This window comes from Calidris pugnax, unplaced genomic scaffold (genome assembly GCF_001431845.1).
Source record: "Calidris pugnax isolate Ruff unplaced genomic scaffold, ASM143184v1 scaffold528, whole genome shotgun sequence".
In the NCBI taxonomy this organism is placed as follows: domain Eukaryota; kingdom Metazoa; phylum Chordata; class Aves; order Charadriiformes; family Scolopacidae; genus Calidris; species Calidris pugnax.
Genome location: NW_015091224.1, coordinates 23,067 through 38,506, shown reverse-complemented (window position 1 = coordinate 38,506; position 15,440 = coordinate 23,067). Strand labels below are relative to the sequence as shown.

The following is a 15,440-nucleotide window of genomic DNA, read 5'->3' as shown; positions in this document are numbered from 1 at the left end:
ACTGTGTTTTTTTTTTTATTATTATTTTTTAAATTAATTATATTATTTAAAGGAGTGGATACAACTCCATTGATACTGGTCCCCTGCGGCGTAATTTTGGATTTCAAAAAAAAAACAAACAAACCCTAAGAAGTGAATTTCTGCATGGAGATTAACCCAGCCCAGTGCTTGGGGGAGGAGGGAGGGGAGGAAAAAAATAATTAAAAAAGAAAAAAGAAAAAAAAGTAAAAAATTATTTTCTTGCTGCCATCTGATAAAAAGAAATTTAAAAGGGCACCACCAGGCTTTGCTTTTTAGTTTTCTTAAAAAGCAGAGGTGTGCCCCCTGGTGCTGAGCCGGCGGCCTGTATAATGTTTTGTAAGTAATTTTTTAAGTTGTATTGTAATATATCATCTATAATTTTGCTGCTTTTTGGGGGTTGGTCTTTTTTTTTTTTTTTTTTTTTTTTCTGCTTTTTGCTTATTTTCTGCTAGCTTACCCACGGGATTTCCTTCATCGTGAGATTCCCCCCGTGCAGCGAGGAGTTCCCATCCTGGGGAGAAAGTGGGGAATAAACACACGTGCACATAAATCCCCCGTTAAATCTACCACGGGCTGCTCTCTCCAGAACATCCACGCCACAAAACGTGTCTCAGCAGCTCCTAGAAAGACAAAACCATGAGAAAAAAAAATGAGATTTGGGAAAACACAGTGGGGACAGGAGCACTGAGGGGCTTTCAGCTCACGTAGGAGCTGGCAACACAGGGGCTGGTGGTCTCCTCCAGCCGTGGGGATGGATGTGGGGGGACCATGTCACCCCACAGCTTGGGACAGGGGGGACAAAGTGGTGCAGATCCTCAGGAGGGCTAGCAGCTGTCTGGTTGGGGGTCACTAAAGGCACCGGGGTGTCCTCTCCTGCGTTAACACCCAGCAAGTTTCCAGCAGCCCCCGGGATGGCTGGGAAGGTGGCTCTTCTCAGAGAAATGGACCTGCAGCCCCATGTGTTTGCTGTTCCCCCTTCTCACACCGGCGTCTCTCCTTCCCTCAGCTCTTCCCATGGATCTGCCTGCACTTGGTAGCAAGTGGCTACCAGAGCACCAATCCCACTGGCCACGTCCCCCCTAAGACCCCACGTCCCCACTCAGGCTCACCTGCAGAGACCACAAACAAACCCACCGGTCACCATCACCAACCCGCCACTGCTGTGGGGCACCCCCGCCACCAATGTTTCCACCATGGCAATGCCAATATACAGAATCACAAAATCACAGAATGCTATGGTGTTGGAAGGGACCTCTGGAGGTCATCTAGTCGAACCCTCTGCCAAAGCAGGTCCACCTAGAGCAGGTTGCACAGGAATGTATCCAGGTGGGTTTTGAATGTCTCCAGAGAAGAAGACTCCACCACCTCCCTGGGCAGCCTCTTCTAGGGCTCTGCCACCCTCACAGGAAGGAAGTTCCTCCTCATGTTTAGGTAGAACTTCTTATATTCAAGTTTGTGCCCGTTTCCTCTTGTCCTATCCCTGGGCACCACTGAAAAAAAACTGGCCCCATCCTCTTGACAAACACCCTTTAAGTATTTATAGGCATTGATCAGATTCCCCCTCAGCCTTCTCTTCTCCAGACCAAAAAGACCCAAGTCCTTCAGCCTTTCCTCGTAAGAGTGATGCTCCAGGCCCCTCATCATCTTTGTAGCCCTCTGCTGGACTCTCTCCAGTAGTTGCCTGTCCTTCTTGAACTGGGGAGCCCAGAACTGGACACGGTGCTCCAAACGGGGCCTCACCAAGATAGAGCAGAGTGGGAGGATAACCTCTCTGAACCTGCGGGTCACACTTTTCTGGATGACCCCCAGGATGCCATTGGCCTTCTTGGCCACAAGGGCACATTGCTGGCTCATGGTCATCCTATTATCTGCCAAGACTCCTAGGTCTTTCTCCTCAGAGGTGCTCTCCAGCAGGTCAGCCCCCAACCCGTCCTGTTGTGACACCCTTCTCCGTGTCAGGGGCTGGAAGGCAGCACCATGAGGTGAATAGGGTGGGAGGCGGCAGCTCTCTGAGGAGAACATGGCGGGAGGCGGCAGCAGCATGAGTGGGAAAAGGGCGGGAAGCAGCAGCTCTGTGAGGAGAACAGGGTGTGAGGTGGCAGCACCACAAGGTGAAAAGGGCGGGAAGTGGCAGCTCTGTGAAGTGAACTTGGCAGGAGGCAGCAGCGGCGTGAGGAGAACAGGGTCGGCGGCAGGATCACCATGAGGAGAACGTGGCAGGAGGCGTCAGTGCCATGAGGTAACAAGGGCGGGAAGGGGCAGCTGCATGAAAGGGAAAAGAACAGGAGGTGGCAGTGGCATGAAGGGAGAAGGGCGGGAAGAGGCAGCACTGTGAGGAGAACATGGCCTGAGGCGGCAACTCCATGAGGGGAAAAGGGCGGGAAGCAGCAGCTCTGTGAAGAGACCATGTTGGGAGGCGACAGCACTGTGAGAAGAACATGGCCTGAGGCGGCAGCACCATGAGGTGAAAAGGGCGGGAAGGGGCAGCTCCATGAAAGGGAAAAGGGCGGGAGGTGGCAGGGGTGTGAGGAGAACATGGCGGGAGGCGGCCACAGCATGAGGAGAATATAGTGGGAGGTGGGAGTGGCCTGAGGGGAAAAAGGGCAGGAAGCAGCAGCTCCCTTTTTTTTTTTTTTTTTTTTTTTTCTGCTTTTTGCTTATTTTCTGCTAGCTTACCCACGGGATTTCCTTCATCGTGAGATTCCCCCCGTGCAGCGAGGAGTTCCCATCCTGGGGAGAAAGTGGGGAATAAACACACGTGCACATAAATCCCCCGTTAAATCTACCACGGGCTGCTCTCTCCAGAACATCCACGCCACAAAACGTGTCTCAGCAGCTCCTAGAAAGACAAAACCATGAGAAAAAAAAATGAGATTTGGGAAAACACAGTGGGGACAGGAGCACTGAGGGGCTTTCAGCTCACGTAGGAGCTGGCAACACAGGGGCTGGTGGTCTCCTCCAGCCGTGGGGATGGATGTGGGGGGACCATGTCACCCCACAGCTTGGGACAGGGGGGACAAAGTGGTGCAGATCCTCAGGAGGGCTAGCAGCTGTCTGGTTGGGGGTCACTAAAGGCACCGGGGTGTCCTCTCCTGCGTTAACACCCAGCAAGTTTCCAGCAGCCCCCGGGATGGCTGGGAAGGTGGCTCTTCTCAGAGAAATGGACCTGCAGCCCCATGTGTTTGCTGTTCCCCCTTCTCACACCGGCGTCTCTCCTTCCCTCAGCTCTTCCCATGGATCTGCCTGCACTTGGTAGCAAGTGGCTACCAGAGCACCAATCCCACTGGCCACGTCCCCCCTAAGACCCCACGTCCCCACTCAGGCTCACCTGCAGAGACCACAAACAAACCCACCGGTCACCATCACCAACCCGCCACTGCTGTGGGGCACCCCCGCCACCAATGTTTCCACCATGGCAATGCCAATATACAGAATCACAAAATCACAGAATGCTATGGTGTTGGAAGGGACCTCTGGAGGTCATCTAGTCGAACCCTCTGCCAAAGCAGGTCCACCTAGAGCAGGTTGCACAGGAATGTATCCAGGTGGGTTTTGAATGTCTCCAGAGAAGAAGACTCCACCACCTCCCTGGGCAGCCTCTTCTAGGGCTCTGCCACCCTCACAGGAAGGAAGTTCCTCCTCATGTTTAGGTAGAACTTCTTATATTCAAGTTTGTGCCCGTTTCCTCTTGTCCTATCCCTGGGCACCACTGAAAAAAAACTGGCCCCATCCTCTTGACAAACACCCTTTAAGTATTTATAGGCATTGATCAGATTCCCCCTCAGCCTTCTCTTCTCCAGACCAAAAAGACCCAAGTCCTTCAGCCTTTCCTCGTAAGAGTGATGCTCCAGGCCCCTCATCATCTTTGTAGCCCTCTGCTGGACTCTCTCCAGTAGTTGCCTGTCCTTCTTGAACTGGGGAGCCCAGAACTGGACACGGTGCTCCAAATGGGGCCTCACCAAGATAGAGCAGAGTGGGAGGATAACCTCTCTGAACCTGCGGGTCACACTTTTCTGGATGACCCCCAGGATGCCATTGGCCTTCTTGGCCACAAGGGCACATTGCTGGCTCATGGTCATCCTATTATCTGCCAAGACTCCTAGGTCTTTCTCCTCAGAGGTGCTCTCCAGCAGGTCAGCCCCCAACCCGTCCTGTTGTGACACCCTTCTCCGTGTCAGGGGCTGGAAGGCAGCACCATGAGGTGAATAGGGTGGGAGGCGGCAGCTCTCTGAGGAGAACATGGCGGGAGGCGGCAGCAGCATGAGTGGGAAAAGGGCGGGAAGCAGCAGCTCTGTGAGGAGAACAGGGTGTGAGGTGGCAGCACCACAAGGTGAAAAGGGCGGGAAGTGGCAGCTCTGTGAAGTGAACTTGGCAGGAGGCAGCAGCGGCGTGAGGAGAACAGGGTCGGCGGCAGGATCACCATGAGGAGAACGTGGCAGGAGGCGTCAGTGCCATGAGGTAACAAGGGCGGGAAGGGGCAGCTGCATGAAAGGGAAAAGAACAGGAGGTGGCAGTGGCATGAAGGGAGAAGGGCGGGAAGAGGCAGCACTGTGAGGAGAACATGGCCTGAGGCGGCAACTCCATGAGGGGAAAAGGGCGGGAAGCAGCAGCTCTGTGAAGAGACCATGTTGGGAGGCGACAGCACTGTGAGAAGAACATGGCCTGAGGCGGCAGCACCATGAGGTGAAAAGGGCGGGAAGGGGCAGCTCCATGAAAGGGAAAAGGGCGGGAGGTGGCAGGGGTGTGAGGAGAACATGGCGGGAGGCGGCCACAGCATGAGGAGAATATAGTGGGAGGTGGGAGTGGCCTGAGGGGAAAAAGGGCAGGAAGCAACAGCTCCCTGTGAGGGAAAAGGGCGGGAAGCGGCAGCTCTGTGAGGAGACCATGGCGTGAGGCGGCAGCACCATAAGGTGAAAAGGGCGGGAAGGGGCAGCTCCATGAAAGGGAAAGGGGCGGGAGGTGGCAGGGGTGTGAGGAGAACATGGCGGGAGGCGGCCACAGCATGAGGAGAACATGGTGGGAAGCGGGAGTGGCCTGAGGGGAAAAAGGGCAGGAAGCAACAGGTCCGTGTGAGGGAAAAGGGTGGGAAGCGGCAGCTCCATGAGGGGGAAAGGACAGAAGACGGCAGTGGCGTGAGGAGAAAAGGGCGGGAGGCAGGATCACTGTGAGGAGAACACAGCGTGAGGCAGCAGCACCATGAGGTAAAAAGGACGGGAAGGGGCAGATCCGTGAAGGGAAAAAAGGGCAGGTAATGGCGGTGGCAAAAGGAGAACTTTGCGGGAGGTGGCAGTGCCCTGGGAGGCAGCAGTGGCCTGAGGGGAAAAAGGGCAGGAAGCAGCAGCTCCATGTGAGGGAAATGGGCGGGAAGCAGCAGCTCTTTGAGGGGGAAAGGACAGAAGGCGGCAGTGGCGTGAGGAGAAAAGGGCGGGAGGCAGCAGCTCTGTGAGGAGAACACAGTGTGAGGCAGCAGCACCATGAGGTAAAAAGGGCGGGAAGGGGAAGCTCCATCAAAGGGAAAGGGGCGGGAAGTGGCAGGGGTGTGAGGCGGCAGTGGCCTGAGGGGAAAAAGGGCAGGAAGCAGCAGGTCTGTGTGAGGGAAATGGGCAGGAAGCGGCAGCTCTGTGAGGGGGAAAGGACAGAAGGCGGCAGTGGCGTGAGGAGAAAAGGGCGGGAAGCGGCAGCTCCGTGAGGGGGAAAGGACAGAAGGCGGCAGTGGCGTGAGGAGAAAAGGGCGGGAAGCGGCAGCTCCGTGAGGGGGAAAGGACAGAAGGCGGCAGTGGCGTGAGGAGAAAAGGGCGGGAAGCGGCAGCTCCGTGAGGGGGAAAGGACAGAAGGCGGCAGTGGCGTGAGGAGAAAAGGGCGGGAAGCGGCAGCTCCGTGAGGGGGAAAGGACAGAAGGCGGCAGTGGCGTGAGGAGAAAAGGGCGGGAAGTGGCAGGGGTGTGAGGAGAACATGGCGGGAGGCAGCCACAGCATGAGGAGAACATGGTGGGAGGCGGGAGTGGCCTGAGGGGAAAAAGGGCAGGAAGCAGCAGCTCCATGTGAGGGAAAAGGGCGGGAAGCGGCAGCTCCGTGAGACCATGGCGTGAGGCGGCAGCACCATAAGGTGAAAAGGGCGGGAAGCAGCAGCTCCCTGTGAGGGAAAAGGGCGGGAAGCGGCAGCTCCATGAGGGGGAAAGGACAGAAGGTGGCAGTGGCGTGAGGAGGAAAGGGTGGGTGAAGGGATCACTGGGGTGGGAACATGGCGGCCGGCAGCAGGAGCGTGGAGGGAAAAGGGCGGGAAGCGGCAGCTCCATGAGGGGGAAAGGACAGAAGGTGGCAGTGGCGTGAGGAGGAAAGGGTGGGTGAAGGGATCACTGGGGTGGGAACATGGCGGCCGGCAGCAGGAGCGTGGAGGGAAAAGGGCGGGAAGCGGCAGCTCCATGAGGGGGAAAGGACAGAAGGTGGCAGTGGCGTGAGGAGGAAAGGGTGGGTGAAGGGATCACTGGGGTGGGAACATGGCGGCCGGCAGCAGGAGCGTGGAGGGAAAAGGGCGGGAAGCGGCAGCTCCATGAGGGGGAAAGGACAGAAGGTGGCAGTGGCGTGAGGAGGAAAGGGTGGGTGAAGGGATCACTGGGGTGGGAACATGGCGGCCGGCAGCAGGAGCGTGGAGGGAAAAGGGCGGGAAGCGGCAGCTCCATGAGGGGGAAAGGACAGAAGGTGGCAGTGGCGTGAGGAGGAAAGGGTGGGTGAAGGGATCACTGGGGTGGGAACATGGCGGCCGGCAGCAGGAGCGTGGAGGGAAAAGGGCGGGAAGCGGCAGCTCCATGAGGAGAAAATGGCATGGGGCAGCAGCAGTGTGAGGTAGGCAGCTCCATGAGGGGGAAAGGACAGAAGGTGGCAGTGGCGTGAGGAGAAAAGGGTGGGTGAAGGGATCACTGTGATGGGAACATGGCGGCCGGCAGCAGGAGCGTGAAGGGAAAAGGGCGGGAAGCGGCAGCTCCATGAGGAGAAAATGGCATGGGGCAGCAGCAGTGTGAGGTAAAAAGGGCGGGAAGGGGCAGCTCCATGAAGGGAAAAAGGGGCAGGAGGTGACGGTGGCATGAGGGGAAAAGAGCGGGAGGCAGGATCACTGTGAGGAGAACATGGCGGGAAGGGGCAGCTCCATGAAGGGAAAAAGGGGCAGGAGGTGACGGTGGCATGAGGGGAAAAGAGCGGGAGGCAGGATCACTGTGAGGAGAACATGGCGGGAAGGGGCAGCTCCATGAGGTGAAAAGGGCGGGAAGCAGCGGGTCCCCGGGAGGAAAAGGGCGGGAAGCAGCGGCTCCGTGAGGAGAACATGGCATGAAGCAGCGGCTCCCCCATGGGAAAAGGGCGGGAAACAGTGACTTCGCAAGGAGAGCAGGGTCCGAGGCAGGTTCACCTTCAGAACATGGCGAGAGGCAGCAGCCCGACGGACAATGTCCCTCACGGTCGCTGGAGGGCGCCAGCTGGTGCCGCCGCCCCCGCCTGTCCCTCCATCCCTCCCTCCCTCGCCCGAGCACGGTGGGGCACCGGGCACCCGGCCATTGGCGGCCCCGTCCCCCCGAGGGCTGAGGTGGGGGAGCCGCCGGTGCTCGGTCCGTGAGGAGCAGCCGGCCTTCTGTGGTAAAAGTGTCCCTAAAAACCACAATTTTGGGGCGGAAAGCCGCTTTTCAAAGCTGTGAAAGCCGCCAGGGCGCAATCTGGTTTTAAGGTAAAAGAGGGCAGATTCAGCCTAGGTATTAGAAGACATTTTTTATGCTGAGGGTGGTGAGACCCCAGCCCAGATTGCCCAGAGAGGGGGGGAGATGCCCCGTCCCTGGAACATCCCAGGGCAGGTTGGACGGGGCTGTGGGCGACCTGCTCTGGTTGGAGATGTCCCTGCCCAGGACAGGAGACTGGACTCCATGGACTTTTGTGATGGTTTGAAGAACCCACAACAATTTATTGTCATTTAGACAATTATTCTCTTACCTGATGTCCCCCTCCCCACCCCAGGAAGGGGAATCGGGAAAAAGCAAGGAAACCTGAGGGTTGAAATGCAAAACGCATTTAAAAGAATAACACTAAATAGTTAACATTAATAATACTAAAGAACCAATATCGATCCCAATACCAATATAAAATATATGAGGGTCATACCCAGCCCATCCCAGGAAGCCGTGCACTCCCCACAGGAACAGCCAATGTGGGACCCTGCGAGCGCTGCGGCTTCGGGAGGGAGGGAAGGGCTCAGGGCTCCAGCACCAAGGCAAGGAGTTCTCCAGATCCCAGCCATTATGGAATAGGAGAAACACTTCAGCAAACTTTCTAATTTCTATTAAATGTGACGTTCATGGTATGAAATAATCTTGTTGGTAGCTTGGGTCAAGTGCACAGGTCTCGCTCCTGGGGAGCTCGGAAACACTGAGACCTTGAACCCGCACCCCAGAGCTGTCTATAAAGTAAATATTTTCACAAATTCAGACACTAGAGTTTTCTAAAAATCCAGTTTTCCCAAGTGTTAGACATTACTGAAAGAGAAATGATTCCTGTGTCACTCAAACCAGGACACCTTTACAGGTCCCTTCCAAACCTAAACTGTTCTTTGATCTTCCCCTGAGCTGCCGTGTCCCAAACGTGGTAACGGGCACTTAAAAACTGCATGGGGGAGACAACGCTTGGCCAGGCTGGCGTTTGGGCCTCGTGAAAAACACTGGCCCAAGGAGACAACGCTGTCACTCTGTTCTGTTCTGACTCCTCTGCTCCCCTCGGAGGCACCGTCGTTTCCCACCATCCCGCTGCCTTTCGGTGGGGGAAAAGCGAGTCGCTGGCTGGCGTTGGTGTTGAATGGGGGTGGCTGGTTGGAGGGGTCTCTTCAGCATCTCTGATGCATGTGATAACCAAAAGCTCTTCCACTGCGGCAGGTGCGGTCTCCAGGCAAAAAGGGAGCGTTTGCCTTTCTGCGTGGCTCCATGGGCAGCTCGGCGAGGCAAGTGGGAGTCTTCATGTTGAACCACAGAAAGTCCTGGCCCAGGAGTGGACCCGACACGTGTAAAAGGTAAGTGAGGAGGAGCGAAACCTTGTGTGTGGGCCTGAGGGTGGCAGCGTGACGGGGAGATGGCCTTGGTTCCTGTGGATCTGGGTGGAAAGGAGTTTTTGGGGAGCTTCCAAGAGCCACGTGTACTGTTGGGGAAACGTGGGGAGCTCTGCTGGTGGCTGGGACAAAGGATAGATTGATAATGAAGCTACCGGAATCTCCTGACTCTTGCCGTGCCGGCGCTCGCCACACAGTGATTTGCCAGAGATTGCTCCGGCTTTGGCGCAGATTCAGGCCTGTCCTTGGGCAGGGATGGTACCACCCTGGGCAGGGCTCGGGAAGGGAGAAGGTGCCTGGAGCTGCTCCATGCCCCTTGCAGTTAGAGCAAAGTGCTGCCTAGTCCAAAGGGCATGAACCGGTCTCGGTGCACGCCAGGGCTGCCACCTCGCCCTGCTCCCCAGTGTGTCTTTCCTGCTCCCAGCACCACGGCGTCAGTGGGACAGGGTGGGCTTTGGTCAGGGGGTCCTAGGTCCAGGACACCCAAAAGGTGCTTCCAACTGTGTAGGGTAAGTCCACTGCTGGGCACCGGTCTGTGGGGACAGCTCCCACCTCAGTGTCCTGCTTGTCCTGCTTTGCTCCAGGGTGGGATCCCAGACCCAGGTCAAGGTCAAGGGTGGGGGGAGACATGTCTCTTCTCTTGCCCACCCTACCCACACGTGCTGGTCACCCTCCTGCTTCCTGTAGCTGTCCTGGCGGTAGTAAAAAGAGGTGTTTGAGCCTTTTGGGGGTGTTTCAGTGTCTCTCGCATTGGCGTTGTCACACCGTCCCTGGTCAGGGGGGATCATTCCAGGGCAGTGCTGCCTGCTGGGAAGCCGCTCTCCGGAGGAAGGGGGCGAGGGCACTCTCCGTCTGGGCTCGGGCCTTCCCTTCCCCCTGGTAACTGGTGACATGGCAGCCCTGGGGGAGGAGGGAACCTTCTCTTGGGAATCCCCCGGCACCGTTCGCCCCTGTTTCCCCCTTCCCCTGCGCTCTCGAGGCGGTGAAGGGGACCCCAGGCACGGGGCTGGGGGTGGGAGGGGTGACCCTACCGCGGACCACCTCAGCCCTGGGGGCTGCGTGCCTGCGACACAAGGGATGGGAGCACTGGCTCCCTGGTGAGGGAGTGTTGTGAGGCTCCTGTTCGGACAGCTCTGGCACAGCCGGAGGGGGTGGCTGGAGCAGGCGTGGGTCTCAAGGGAGCCAAGTCCCTATGGGCCACCGCCCAATGAAAGGGGACACCCCTGTGGCCAAGGCAATGCTGCGGCTGCTCAGCTTGATGCTGCAGCGATCCCATCCTGGCCTCAGACCCCGACGCCACGGGGCTTGGCGTCCTTGGGGTGAGGTAACTCTGTCCTGCTGGCTTGACCCCTCCACCCCCCTCTCCCGCACCCACAGAGACAGGGGATTTCCACCCAAGCCGGTGTCCGCCCCCCCATGGGGCACGCCAGCATTTCGGGGAAAGGGCCCTGCCTGCTCTCCCTGCCCTCCAGTAACCCCAGCCCAACCAGTCAGCAGGCAGCACTGGGCCGCGTCACCAGTCTCCGGCAGACTCCAGGTGGCTGAGGTCCCCGTCCCAGCGTCTGCTGCGGGACCTTCTCGCTCCAGCCAGGCGAGCCCTTGGCCTGGCATTGCTGAGTCAGGGCACCTGGATTCCTCTGGGAGGTGGGGGGTGGGAGCTGGGGCTCAGCCAGGAGCACCCCCGGGACCCCCGTGCTGACTCCAGCCCCACCAAACCCTGGGGCTGCAAACATCGGCTGGTTTTGGCACCGCTCTTTTAGGATGTGCCCACTGGGCTCTGGGTCTGTGTGGCCGAGGTGGGAGCCCCCAGACACCTCCAGGACCCCCCTGGTGCTGCCTGCAACCCATGTGGGACCCTGTCTGCTTTCCAAACCGAGTCCCTTTCTCCCTCCCTCCCCACTGGCATCTCATGTCAGGACCACGAGTGTCCTCCTGAGGCTGAGGGTGCTTGTTGTGCCTCTGCCAGAGGGGAGGACAAGCCTCGCATCCCCAGAGGCAGCTGACCCCCTCTGCTCCCGCCGTGTCACCGAGGCTGAGCCCCCTCAGGGTGTGGGTCGCGGGGAGACGTATCCGTAGTGGGGTCCAGCCCCAGAGCTACCCTGGAGGGACAGTGGCTCCTGTCTGATCACCACCGTGTGATGCCAGGGGCAGGGGCTCAGCTGTTGCTGCTATTTACGGTTTTTGTCCTGGAATTGGTCATCTCCAGGTAGTTTTCATTCAGGCCTCAGAGCGAGAGCTCAGCTTCCTAGCAGACCCCACGCTGGACCCACCCGCAGCCATACCCCCTGCACGGGGGGTGCTTCCCACTGGGGGGTTCAGAGGGACCCCTCTGGTCTCCCCACGCGACCCCAGCGTGCCACCCATGTGCGAGGCAGACGGGTTTCACATCCCCCCTGCTGCACGTCATCCGCTTTCTGTTCCAGCCACATCTTCCCCTTCCGCCCCCAGCCAGGAGGGAAGCAGGCCCTGAGCTGCTGCGCTGCCTCGTCCATCGCTGCTCCTGGGAGGGATTTGCTCCTTGTCCGGGGGTTTCCTCAGGGGCTGCTTCTCCTCTACAGCCCCATGGCAACGGCGGTTTTGCTGGTTTGTGTTCCCATCTCAGTCCCTGGGCGTTGGGGCTCGTGCACATGGGGCTCAGCACATCCCTGCCCCGTGGGCTCAGACCCCATCACGGGCACAACCTGGAGCTCTAGCACCAAAGGTCCCCAGCCCCATAGAGCCTGCGGAGACCCCACTGCCCTCCCCCCCACGTGCACAAGCCTCGTGTGCAGACCCCACACAGCCAGGCAGTGAGGGGGAGGGAAAGGGGAACCAGGACAGGCCTTGCTGGAGACTTCCAGAGCAGGGCTACGGTGTCACCAGTTACCAGGCAAAGCCACTGTTGGGAGGACTGGTCTGGCTGAGGGCAAGATCCATCTTTGCTCCCTCCTGCCCCAGCTAATGGCTCTTGGGTGCAGCCACATGGTTCTCCTCCACCGACCAGGGTACACACACAAGTGTGTGCACACGAGGGGTCACAGTGCCTGCAGGAAGAGGGTTGATGCTTGAACTGGTCTCATCTCTCTCTGGGTCGCCCCTTGGCCAGCTCCCAGCTTTGCAAGGGGGTCAGCCACGCGCCCTCGCACCCATGGGGTGAACATGGTGTTGTGGATCCTGGCCACCCCTGGGGGTGTCCCTGGGTGCTGGTGGACACAGCGGGGACTCTCCTGTCCAGGGTCCCCTGGTTGGCGTTGGCTCTGCCCACACCCCGTTGACCAGGGAGTTCCATGCCCCATGGAGGCTGCTGGTATCTGTGGCACAGCAGGATCCGGGTCTCCCAGAGCCCCTTCCTGGCCTTGCCATCAGGGTGGCTATGGGCCGATGGGCTCTGTGAGCCCCCCCAGGGGCCACAAATGGGTGCCTCCCCCATGGGACTGTTCTTTAGAGGTGCAAAGATCCCACCTACATCGGCTGGGAGAACCCAAATCTGAGGTCACCCTACCCTGTCCCTCTGCCCAAGAGCTAGATCCCTGGGGCCCTGCCCCACACCACCCCATAGATCACCCAGACACCAAGGGGGCTTGCAGAGCTGCAGTCACACACCACCACCACCCCCCAGCACGGTCTAGAGAAAAGAATCACGCTGAGGGTCGCACGGCAGGATCAACCCCAGCCCATTTTATTGTGGTGAGAAAGCAGCAGAGCAGGAGCAAAGGGTGCAGGACTGTGTGCTGAGGGGGAACTGTGGGGCAGGGCACCCCTCCTCCCCTCCCTTCAGGGGTCTGCGGGGCAGACCCCACATCTGGGCTGGGAGGAGGTGCCATGTCCCTGGTAGGAGATGGCTGTGGGGCCAAGGGCAGCCCCAGCATGGCGTGGTGTGAGGTGGGTGCTGGGACCAGTGCAGGCCCCAGGTCTGTGCAGGAATTGCCCCCCTGTGGAGACAGACCCCCACCAGGTCTGGCTCTGGAGCTGTCTCCAGCACGTTGGAGTTTGATGCACATGGGAGAAGGGAGTGCTGAGGAGGTGGGGCAGGGATATGGGGCACTGGGGTGATCAGATCCCACCAGGGTGAGGCGAGGGCTGGCTGAGGGTGCAGAGGGTCTGGCTTTGGGGAGGCAGGGCCCACCCGGGCTCTGCCCCCTCACAAGGTGTCCCGCTGGTTGCGAGTGCTGTTCATCTTCATGGCCTTGATGATGAGGATGGTGCCCACGATGATGCCCACGATGCCCACGGCCAGGCCCAGGGCGCAGACCAGGGTCTCGGTGCTCTCGGAGGCGGGGAGGGGCAGCTGGGGCTCTGCGGAGGGGGGAGGGTGGGTGAGGAGGGGGCGCTGAGCCCCCCTCGCTGCCTGCAAGGGGAGGGGACCCCGGCCCGGCCCCGCTCCTCACCCCAGTGCTTCAGGAGGGGGGTGGACAGCCCCTGGTGCTCCACGCGGCAGTCGTAGTAGTCCCCGCGGGTGGGGATGAAGGGCAGGTAGGAGAACTTGCGGAAGGTGAATTCTGGCCCTCGGTAGAAAATGGTCTCGAGGACGCCATCCGTCACCTCCTGCCCGTTCTTCAGCCACGAGATGGAGATCACGGAGGGCCAGAACTTGTCCACGTAGCAGATCAGGACGTTGGGGTCCCCCAGCTCCACTCGGCGTTTGGGGAACACCGTCACCTCGGGTGGCACTGGGGACAGCGGGGAGGAGGGAGGAGTTAGTGCTGCCCTACAGCCCTGGCTCAGCCAGGCCCCACAGCTCCTGGGGCTGGTTAGAAATGGCCCCCATAATTCCTCTCTGCCCCCCAGGGAGACCCCACACCCTGGCTTGGGGCCATGCCCAGGTCCCAAGTGTTCCAGGGGCGCAGGGTGCTGGGCACCCCACTGCCAGCTGGGCCACAGGCTGCGGGAGCGACAGCCCTGTCAGGGTCCCCAGGGGCAAAGGGGCCGGGTTGTTACCGATGGTGCCCAGTGAGCGGTTGGACCTTTCCATATCGATCTCCAGGTTGTGTTTCATTACAGCCATGTTCTGCAGCGCTCCCTGCACCTCAAAGGTGAAGAAGTTCCTGAACTCAGGCAGACGCCAGACATTCTCCTGCTTCTGCAGGTCCACGTGTAACGTCTCATCCCCATCGAAATCAAATTCTCCTGCTTCTGCAGGTCCACGTGGAAGATTTCGTCCCCATCAAAATCGTGCATGAACTCGCCGCCCTCCTGCTGCAGCCTCTCATCCCGCTGGTACATGTCGGTCTGGATCATCACGTGCCCCACTGGGAAGGGACAGGCGTTAGGGTCAGTGCCCTTCCCACCGACACGGCGCTCACCCCATCTCCCCATGGGCTCCCATGGGGACAGTGCATGGGTGTGGGGAGGCCCGATGGGAGCCCACCCTGAGCCTCTCCCTTCCCTCAGGGGTCCCACAGGGCTGGGCAGAGGCTGGCCCCCCCCTCCAGGAAAGGAGCACTCGGAGACCCGCTCTGCCCCCAGCCCCCAACTCCAGCACCTTCACACCATCAGGAGGTTTCCCTTCCTCACTACCTGAGGCCGTGGCCAGTGACAGGCCGTGGGGACCACAGGGGCCTGTCCCAAGACATGATGCAGGGTGGGGTGGTGGTCCCAGGCCCCAGGGACTTCGGTCCTGCCCCATACAATAGTCCCACTAGGGCCAGGCCATGGGGCAGGTCCACTGCAGAGGGACTCCCAGAAGCAGTGGGTGCTACAGGGACCTAAACCACAGTGCTGGGTCACTGTGGGGCTGGAGTGCAGGAGACCTGGGCTTGGAGAGGGCAGTGAAATAGTGTTCCAGCCCCCCTCCTCCTCAGCCTGCTCTGCCCCTCCAGCTGGGGCCCATCTCGACCCAGAGATACTTGCAGATGGAGGGACGGAGTGCCCTGTGGCCCAGGCACTGCCCCAGCCCTGCCCCAGACCTGCCCCATACCCACACACCCACCCTGTGTGTCCAGGGCACCCCAGACCCACCTCTGCCCCCACATCCCCCAACCCATGGGTCCAAGGCACTGCATACCCCCACCCCACATCCCCAGTGCCCTCACCCACCTTTGACAGCCCCCGCGCCCTGCAGGGTCAGCACAGCCAGCAGCGCCAGCAGGACACTCCATCCTCCGGCCATCGCCTCTCCTGGCACCGGGCAGCGAGAGTGGAACCGGGTGAGGGTGTTGCTCCTGGGTCAAGGAGCTGAGTGTTGGGGGGCCCGTTCTCGGGGCACAGAGTCCCCCCCTTGAGCTCAACCAATAGGAAGGAGTCTTGGTGCTGACTCATCTGTTCCCAGGCAGAGCAGCAGCACAGGGCACCCCGCAGAGCAGATAGACGAGGGACGCCCGCACAGGGTCCCACGGGGGTAACTGTTGAACTGGGGGCGCGCAGAG

The 15,440-nt window shown here is 59.6% G+C and overlaps 1 protein-coding gene across 1 annotated transcript; it reads right to left on the bottom strand.

Annotated features, from left to right (window-relative positions):
• Positions 1–12,725: 12,725 nt before the first annotated feature.
• LOC106898553 (RLA class II histocompatibility antigen, DP alpha-1 chain-like) lies at positions 12,726–15,276 on the bottom strand. Its single transcript, XM_014959854.1, has 5 exons — positions 15,112–15,276; positions 14,221–14,324; positions 14,014–14,176; positions 13,464–13,745; positions 12,726–13,371 (listed from the first exon to the last, which is right to left on the bottom strand). Exons 1-5 carry the CDS (start codon positions 15,182–15,184, stop codon positions 13,217–13,219), a joined length of 777 nt encoding a protein of 258 aa, XP_014815340.1. The 5' UTR covers positions 15,185–15,276; the 3' UTR covers positions 12,726–13,216.
• Positions 15,277–15,440: the final 164 nt, after the last annotated feature.

What these genes read in the sequence shown, in the direction of transcription:
- LOC106898553 (XM_014959854.1), bottom strand. Translation starts at nt 15,184, where the DNA reads ATGGCCGGAGGATGGAGTGTCCTGCTGGCGCTGCTGGCTGTGCTGACC. An exon ending in CCGCTCACTGGGCACCATCG is followed by an intron (nt 13,746 to 14,013) that starts GTAACAACCCGG and finishes CGCTGTCCCCAG; the next exon opens with TGCCACCCGAGGTGACGGTG. An exon ending in CCCCCTCCTGAAGCACTGGG is followed by an intron (nt 13,372 to 13,463) that starts GTGAGGAGCGGG and finishes CCCCCTCCGCAG; the next exon opens with AGCCCCAGCTGCCCCTCCCC.